General features: G+C 39.5%; 1 protein-coding gene across 1 annotated transcript; it reads right to left on the minus strand.

The window, feature by feature from the left end:
• Window positions 1-7342: 7342 nt before the first annotated feature.
• On the minus strand, window positions 7343-8314 carry LOC101644395 (olfactory receptor 11L1). Its single transcript, XM_004697236.1, has one exon. The coding sequence runs from the start codon at window positions 8312-8314 to the stop codon at window positions 7343-7345; it is 972 nt and encodes a 323-aa protein (XP_004697293.1).
• Between the last annotated feature and the right edge of the window lie 1612 nt (window positions 8315-9926).

Consider the following 9926-nt stretch of genomic DNA (forward strand, 5'->3'; position numbering starts at 1 on the left):
TCATGATGTCTGCTTATAGGTCTATGCATATTCTTTTTTTGGTACCTTTATAGGTGATTGCCATTTTTCCCTAGCTATGATTTTATCCTTTTTCCTCAAAATTGGGTACTTTAACTATTATATGTCTTGGAAAATCCTTCTTGGGATTCAGTCTAGTTGGTGTCCTTTAGGCCTTCTGAATGTTTCCTTGATTAACATTTATTTAACTGTGGAAGTTTTCCTCTAAGGAATGCCTCACTATTTTTATTATTGACTTCTTCAACGTGTAGTCAAATTAGTCTAACGTTGTTCCTCTTCATATCACCAGACATTGTTCTCGGGTTTTCTTCAGTTTATCTGAGTATCTTGTTTGACTGTCTTTCCCAATTGCTGAAGCCTGCTGGTTATCCTTTAGGTCACTGGTAAGGTTCTCTGCTACTAGTCTGTGAATTTGTTATTTGCTTTTGTTACCTCATCCCTTAACTCTTGTATTTCCCTTTGGAGCATGGCCTTTATCTCCTTTATTGTTTCATCCTTTTTCTGTATTTCTTCCCTCATACCTTGCAAGACTCCAAGAAACATTCTGAAAATTTCTTTCTGTGGCAGATCAATGTCTCCTTTCTCTGTGAAACTTATTGGATTCAGGACTTCCTCTAACATTGCCTTTTGATTCTCCTGATTTTTTCTTGAGGTTGTTGAGGCAGTTTGCTGTCTGCATGTCATTTTGGAGGAGCTCATCACCATTTTCCTGGCAGTCAAAGAGCCCTGAGCTCTCTCCTTTAGAGGTTAGTTGGAATGCTTTTGCAGGCTTCCTGTAGCCAAGTGCCTGAGGGAGTCGGATTATGCTTTTGTCCCTCTGGGTTTTTACTCTCACCCTAGTCTAATACACTGTTTGCAGGGCAGGTTAGATGACCCTATCAGGGGATGCTGGCCAGATGGGTGCAGGCCACAAGTGTGACACTATATAGGCTGATCAGGCGAGGAGCCTCCATGGTTTAATAGGGAGCATTGTACGGCAGCCTCAGAGGTGGATTGAGGCTGGCGGTGGTTTGCAGACCATTGTGCCAATTCAAGTAGGTGTGATGTTATATCCATGGGTGTAGGGGAGATCAACTGGTTCTGGCCACTATTATCAGCCTTTCAAAGACTCGTTGTCATGCCTAAAACTGTTAGAAACAGTTTTTCACCTGGATGCAGCTTTCAGCTCTTGTTGGCTTTTCCTGTTTTGTTAGACTGTAGACTATGCTTAGTGTTTCTGATATCTGCATGTTTTGTTATTTTAAAGGTGTGCTAATGGACTAGGTTTCTAGTTGATTACATTCGAATGTTTAAAGTTGCACACAGGAACACCACCTTATATTGGAAGCCTTTTTTTATATTTAAACAATGGACTTGGAGAATGCCTTGTATTGGGGCTCTGCTGGGTTGTGCCCCAGGGAAGGAGGACCAAATTAGGCAAGGCGGTTTGGGCCCTCTGGATCTGAATTATCCCAGTTTCCCTCTTGCCTCACTCCCGTCTCCCTCCTGCACAGCTCCACAGGCTGTGCTCTAGCCATCTACCATGGGTGAATAGGCTAGGGGCTCTCCAATTGCAGCAGATTCGTGTCTAAATATCTGCTGTTACCCATGTTGGTAGGTGGGGAGCTGAGCAGAAGGGGAAAAGGATGGCTGATGTGGTTGCTTTTTTTCCTGGTCAGAGAGATGAGATCAAAACCCTTATGGCCAGTTCTTGGAGACTCTCCATTAGCCTGAGATTAGGACCACCTTTAGACAGCAATAGTTAATGCACATTGTGAGTCTCAGATCTTGGGTGCAGGAAGGGGTGGCAGACACTGTCTGGCTAGACCTGGAGAGGGATTAGCAGAGACTATGGACAGCTGTGTTGAACTTCGAGCATTTCAGCGAGCCCTCAGATTGCTCTGTAGGTGAAAATCACAGGGGGAGATCTGATCCAAGGACTCTAGCACACTTGAACTCTATTTCTAGCACCCTGTCTCCCACTATTGGCTTCTATACCTCTTAATTTTCTTATCTAACTGAAGGAGCAACAGGTGGGTGATTCTACATGGACATCATATGGGAACATTTCACCAGCTCATTAACTTTCAATAACAAATGACACAGACTTTTTTGCTGAAAGCAAAGTGAACATTAAACACTTAATGATGAAGATATGAAAAACAATAGCCTTGAATTTGGAGTACACCTTTACCAGAAGAAAACCAAAATCTTCACAACTAGACCACTAGACAACATCACTGATAAACAAATAATAGTGACATTATTAGGTATTTCATTTTATTACTTTGATCCCCTATCAATGTTCATGCAAGCTGCAGTAATAAAAGTAACCGAGATATTCTTTGAGAAAATCTGCTACATAAGACCTCTTTAGAGTATTAAAAACTAAAGATGTCAGTTTAAAGACTGTGGTATACCTGACCCAAATCATGATATTTTAATTTGCCTCCATACACAGGTGAAGTTTGGGCAATGAATAAGAAGACAGGGAAACAATCAATGTGAACGAATTATGGTGTTGGAGATGAATATGAACTATAGCATGGGTTACCAGAGTAACAAATACATCTTGGAAGAAGTACAATAAAATATTCCTTAGAAATGAAAATAATGGGATTTTGCCTCACAGTTTTTGGCATGTTATCAGGAAGGAGAAGCCCCCCAAAATGTACATCATATTTGATAAAGTAGAGAGTTAGAAATAAAGAGAGAGACCCTTAAGGAAATAGGTTGACACAGTGATTGTAACAGTGGGCTCAAACATAAGAATGGTTGGCATACAATTAAGCACCATGGTGGGATTCAGTCAGATCACACTGGTTTGGCAGAATTGAAATCTAATTTTTGTTGAGTTCTCAAACTGGTTGTTAAAATTGCACTTGTGATCTGGGTTCTCTCAAACTTCAGCAGCTGGCCCACGCTTTATGTTCCTAATTCTTCATTAATGATCATCTGCATAACAGCACATTCTAAGCATCCATAGATATAAAAACTATGGTGGACCTCTGCTCATAATAATTATTTATTCAGTTCATAAAACTCATTATATTTTTGATGAAATGTTGCATCTTGATTCCCTTTAATTTGTTACTGCTGTAAACAAAGAAATAACATAAATAGAAAAAGTGCCCAAAACCCAGATGTTGGCATGCTGTCATTTGTTTTAGTTTTGTGTTATGTTCCAAATTCCCATGAAATGTTATGAGTGAATTATGCAATTCCTGAAAGTATTCAAAGATTTTATTTTCAGAACATTTTTCAGAACACTAGCTGTAAGTTCAGCAAAAGCAGAAAGGGGTTTGTCAAAGATGAACATAATATGTTCAGAGAAAAGAAGTAACCTGTTTCTAACGGTGTTAGTCTGGGTACTTTAGAGAAAAAAATCCACAGAAACTCATATGTATAAGACAGAGTATTATATGAAGGGTAAGTGCACATCAAGAAAACATCCCAACCTAGTGCTGCCCAAGCCCACAAGCCCACAAGTCCAACATTAACCCATATATCTGACACCAATCCACAAAGTCCTCCTCCATCTCACAAAAGACAAGCAATGACGCTGACTGCAGGAGGAAAGCCAGATCAGTGAACGTGTAAGCATCTCAGTGCTGGCAGGGGTCTCCAAGAGCTGCTCCAGCACCCAGGGCTGTATCAGGGTAGATCCCTGGGGGTTCTCGTTGGGGAAGTCTGTCAATCTTGGGAATCATCAGCACTCTGCTGACCTTGGATTCATTTGTCGCTTTAGCCAGAAGGCTCCAATCTGAATTGCTGATTTTGAATTCATCAACCTTTGAAGTTAAGTAAGTTAAGGGAAGCTTCAGCCTAATATCAAACCAGATGAACTTGTAACATATCAGCATATACACTGTGTTAGCTCTTTTCTTAAAATAAATCTCTGGGTATGTAAATTATATAAATATCACTGGTGTTGCTTACCTAGAAAACCCAGCAAAAATCATAGGGGGGCATTTATCATTTAATATTGAGAGATGAATAAGCCATTGCAATGGCTACATAGAGCTCACAGACAAAATTCATGATTAAGGTGTTTTGTGATGGTTAGAGATTATGTTAATGTATCATTTGGATAGCAGCCTTATAACAATTCCTTGGCATCACTGACCTTTTTGTATAAGCATCTGAAACACTGGTAACTCTCTTTCTCTGCCTCTCCACCTTCCCTTTTGCTGGAACTCTGTTGGCATGTAGGAGGGGCACCAAGTATGCTGCCTGAACCTGAGAGGTGTCAACCTTCCTCCATATTTCAATTGTTCTTGGATCTATGTGACTCAGCACCCACTGCCCCGTGACCTTCCTGCATCTTCCTCAACTTCCTACGTCTTTGGCCTGCCGTCATGTGAGTCTGAAGAAGGCCTGGGCTTGCATTGACTTATGGACTTGAGTGGAATGAGGATGCCTTCTTCATGTAAAATTACCTCTTGATATCAAGCTCTTTCCTATGCATTTATGAGTGGCACTGATTTTGTTTCTCTAGACGACCCAGCCTAGTCCATTATGATACAGCATGAGTGAGGTGCTAGAAAACCAGATCATGAAGATGGAGAGGAAAGGCTTATCTGACCTCTGTCTTAGGGCAGTTGGGTGGACTTGAATTTTCCTTCTTTGAGTAGCCAGAGGAGGTCAGATATGGTCACGTGATATAGTCAGCTGGTTTCATGAGAAGTGAAAGTTTTGATACTTATCTTACTGGAGCTTCAGACTCTTATCTTCAAAAACATAAAGATTTACTTTGAGAGGTACAGAATGAGTTTTCCTAGAATAGAAAAAATTTATTAACAGGAGAGAGAGAGAGAGCATGAGAGAGAGAGAAGCCACCTGACAAATCTGTATGGCTGACTCTCTGGGGCTTCTTTGCTGGTCTGCAGGAAATCCTTATAGGAGTAAAAGCCTCATCTTTGTCTTGAGCAACAGCTGGTGGTTTCCAGCTGCTGACCTGTGGCAGGAAGTCTGATGGACAATCCATTATGCCACCAGGGATCCTTTTTAGTGCTAGTATAGCAGAGATATCACAAGTGTTTGGGATTAAGGAACAGGAGTGTGTTCTCTTGCACTTCAGGAGGATTGAAGTCCTAATTAAAGGCCACCAGCTTTAGAGACTGCTGCTTCCAAGTGTTTTCAGCACTGAAAGCAGCACCCAAGAGCTCAAAGGATGTACTTCATTGGGTAAATCTACTGCAAAAGACCTCTTTAAAGTGTTAAAAAGCATCGCCTCATATGCATGGGAAACTGGACATTGAATAAGAAGGCCTGCAGAATGGATGAATCATGGTGCTGTTGAAGAATCTTGAAAGTATCATAGTTAGCCAAAAGAACAAACAAATGTGTCTTAGAAATATCACCAGAATTCCCCATAGCGGCAAGGATGGCAAGACTTCATTTCCTGCACTTTGGACGTGTTGTCAAGAGAGACCAGTCCTTAGAAAAGGACAGCAATGTAGAGGCGCTGGTGGAAAAGAGGGAACCCCTTAACAAGATGAATTGGCACAGTGGCTGCAGCAAGGGAGTCAAACACAGAACAATCGTGAGGACAGTACAGACTAGCTTGTTTTTCCTTCTGCTGCACATGGCGTTTCCATGACTCAGAAATGACTGACTTCCACCTAACAACAACAACAGTTTTAGAGAAAATATTCTCTTTGTCAACCGGGCAAAAAGACTAACAAAGGACACTAACATTTATTTTTGAAGGAAAATTCAAACCATAGCAGTTTTTAATGATCTACATAGACTAGTCCCGGCTTTCTTTTTAGTTTTTCCCTAGTTCCATATCTTCTACCCACCTTGCTCTTCAGCATTTTATTCCCACAGTCATCATGGTTTCTGCCTGGCACAATTCTTTCATTTTATTCATCTTTTTTACAAAGTTCAACACTACTTAAACACAGAAATACTTTATACCCCCACTCCTCCATGTTGAATTAGACCTCACTGTACTACCTTGGTGGTGTAGTGGTTACACATTGGGCTGCAATCTACATGGTCAGCAATTCAAAAACACCGGCAGCGTCTTGGGAGAAAGACTGGGCAGTCTAGTCTTGTAAAGTTACAGTCTCAGAAACTCATGTGGAGCTGATATGAGTCAGCATTGACTTGATGACAGTGAGCTTGTAGCTTGGAACTATGCTCAAGAAAACCTGGTGGTGCTGTTGGGTAAGCATTGGACTATGAACCAAGAAGCTGGCAGTTCAAATCCATCAGGAGCATCATGGAAGACAGATGAGAACATCTGCTCCCATAAAGATATATAGCCTTGGAAATCCTACATATGTTCACTATAGGTCACAATCAACTTGAATCAGAATCAGTTTTTTAGTGGGCTCTATGCTCATGCGCCAGCTCTGGATGTGTTTCTTTTTCAAGCCAATTATCACACATAGGCAATGATCACTTATCCACCTGATAGTACATTACACATTCCAACCCTTGATGGAGTTCCATTATCGCTGAGATTTTCTGGGCTCCTTTATTACTACATCCCAATCAATACAGCAACATAGACTATATCGCTAGACCTGGCACAGAGCCAGACATTAAAAATATTTGTGGAATTAATGAATAAAATAGGGGACCGGATTAGTAGAAGTTGTGTTAAGTATTGGCTAAATTAACAAAAAAACCCAGCAATTTCATTATTTTAATGTATGCCCTTTGCCTCCCGGGACTCACACATGGCATATAATACTTTGAACTTTCCTTTCTCCCTTCCTTCTTTTCTCCTTCACTCTGTCTCTTTCTTCCTTTTTCCTTCCTTTTCAACATTAATTTCAATATTAACAAAATGTTTAAAAGAAGTTTAAGTCTACAGGTAAACCTTTGGCACTTCAAAAATCCTTCTTTGTTATTTATCATCACTAGGAGAAAATTTAGGCCAACACATTTCAAATACCACTGTTTTTCATTCATTCCACAAATATATAATTAGTACCAATGCCACTGGGGTTGAGTCTACAAGGCTACTCTCATAAAACAACTTAAAAGATGTGCTATTTTCTGTGTATGTGGCTATGTGAACACAAGGCACTTCTTGTAGTAGAATCTAGAAATTATATGTACATAATCCTGAACCATTGGCATTTTACAGGTTGCCTTCAAAAGATGAAAGTAGGTATATAAAGAAACAATTGGCTTCCAAATAATTTGATAAAGACAATTTATCTCCTGACCAGTTGTTGGCAAGAAACTATGAAGAAGCTATTTCATTTTTACTTTTGTTAATTCATGTACAATATCTATACTGAAGATGAAACCCAGATTTCAAGGTTCTGAATCTGCCCTTCACTGTTCCTGTACTTCATCATTTTGTATTTTGAGCATCATTTCCTTACCGAATAAAGACACTTCCTTTGACTCTTACTGCATACATGCCACACTTTCTTCTTATGACTTTTCTAACAGCCTCTTTAAAATCTTTATTCCTCAAGCTATAAATGACAGGGTTAAGTAGTGGAGTGATAACAGTGTAGAAGACCGAAATAATCTTGTTGACTTCAGGCGACAAGTGGGCATTGGGGCGGACATACATGGAAATCATGGTCCCATAGTAGATAGTGACAACAACCAAATGGGATCCACATGTCGAAAACGTCTTCATCCTGCCAGAGGCGGAAGGAATTCTTAATATGGAAGATACAATAAAAACATAGGACACAAGTGTGAGAAAAAAGCAAATGCACAACACAGCAATTGACAGGAAGAAAATGACCAACTCAGTGACATAAATGCTGGAACACGACAGCTGCATAAGGGGAGGGAGGTCACAAAAGAAATGGTTGATCCGGTTGGGTCCACAGAAGTCCAATTTGGAAATCATCAAGGAAGGAAGTAAACCTGTTCCGACCCCTGTCAACCAAGAAATGGCTACCAACTTGGTGCAGATTTCAGAACTCATCAGGAAAGAATAGTGGAGTGGGCTGCAGATAGCCAGGTATCGGTCATAGGCCATCATGGCAAGAAGAAAGCACTCAGTCGCCCCAAAGAAGACAAAAAAATAAAGCTGGGTCATACATGCAGAGAAGGAGATGACTTGGCCCCAGGACAGTAAGTTGGCTAAGAGAAGTGGCACAGTGGTGGAGGTATACCAGATTTCCAGAAAAGACAGGTGCTTGAGGAATGAATACATAGGTAGATGTAGTCGCTGGTCCTGGTTCACCACGGCAATGATGACAACATTCCCCATGACTGTAAAGAAGTAAATGATCAGAAAAACAGCAAAGAGCAGTGTTTGCCATTCAAGAAGATTCTGGAATCCCAGCAGCTGAAATTCTGTGACAGTGGATACATTCTTGGGTTCCATTGCCTTTGAAAAATAAAATTGAAAAAAGTATAGCATGAAATGCATTAAAATATGTATTACTTTTTATTTTCAGTATTTGGAACTTAAAATATAAGTTTTAATAGATTTTCTATGCTACTTTAAATTTAATTTTTAATTTTTTAGCGATAGTTCTTTATGGGACAAAGATCATAACACTTCAAAGATATTTTAATTTAATTTAATTTCTCTTTCATAGGAACACATTTTAAAATTGAATGCAGATATTAGATCAGGGAAGGAAATTTCAGTAGGACCATTAGTTCAGATTCTCTGAAACTTAAAAAAAGTCAAGGTTCTTAATATATAGGCCAAAAAAAGGACTCAGATTAAAAATCAAACATAGAACCTAACAACAACTAAGCTTTCAGAATATACTCAAAAAACAAACCAAACACGTTGCGATGGAGTCAATGCCAACTCACAGCAACCCTATGGGACAGGGTAGATCTGTCCCTGTGAGTTCTTGAGACTGTAACTCTATAAGAGAGTAGAAAGCCTGGTCTTTCTCCGGTGAAGCAGCTCAGCTGGTGGTTTTGAATTGCCAGTCTTGTGGTTAGCAGCTCAATAAATACTCACCACACAAGCAGGGCTCCTTAGGTTCTTATAAAACCAAATACAAGATTAACTACTTAATGATTCTTATTATTTGTGATAGTCAAGTTCTGATACATCTCTGTGAATTCTGAATAAGCAAAAGCTAAATCAGTTTTGTTCAGCCTCGGTGTTGGATTTTTCTCTGCTTGTCTAATGATAAAGCAACAAACACTTTCAGTGTACAGGTGGATTAGGAACAGAGAGTTAGAACATGATGATCAACTGTTCTTTTCTCGTATGTGGACTTTTTTCTGAAAAGGAATGCAAAGTATACTGAAACCTTCTTACTGAAACCTTGAAAACATGCATCAACTCTTTCATCAGTATGTGCTTGTGTGTGAAACCTAGAGAATGAAAGAAAGAGAGAGAGAAGAAAGAGAGGAAAACACAGAGAAGAAGCCTGTTAACCGATCCATCATTTGACTAATGTCCTTTCTTAGCCTGATAAATACCAGGGTTCACCTCTATAATCACTTATTCATATATTAAATTTAAAATATTATCTCTCCTTTGATCATTTACTTCATTAGTCAAATTCAATTCTGTTTAAAGTCCATATCCCATTTTCACTCATACAATTGGGGTAACTAGGGGAAAAACACACAAAACCAAAACACATAATATTGTCAATTTTAAGATTTATGACGTATAAATTGAGGTTGTCCTCAATGCTACAGAGTCTTCATTCTGTGTGCTTCTCTCCTATTCACTTTTCAAATCATATTACGGAGCTCTGGTGTCTCTGCTTGATAGATATTGGGCTGCTAACAAAAGAATCAAGGGTTTAAACCTACCACCAACTTCACAGGAGAAAGATGACTATTTTATATATACTATTGTTTTTTTTAACTTCCACCACTTCCTTTCTACCTAACCTCTCATCAAAAGACTGAAAATTAAAGTCCTCCAATGGGAATGCCAACAAGCTACAGGTAACTAATTCCCCCATCAACCACTATGCACTCTCTTGATAACGTGGAGGTTCGATGAAAACAAA

Source organism: Echinops telfairi, unplaced genomic scaffold, assembly GCF_000313985.2.
Source record: "Echinops telfairi isolate 266 unplaced genomic scaffold, ASM31398v2 ScPeMD7_7469;HRSCAF=8507_0, whole genome shotgun sequence".
Classification (NCBI taxonomy): Eukaryota; Metazoa; Chordata; class Mammalia; order Afrosoricida; family Tenrecidae; genus Echinops; species Echinops telfairi.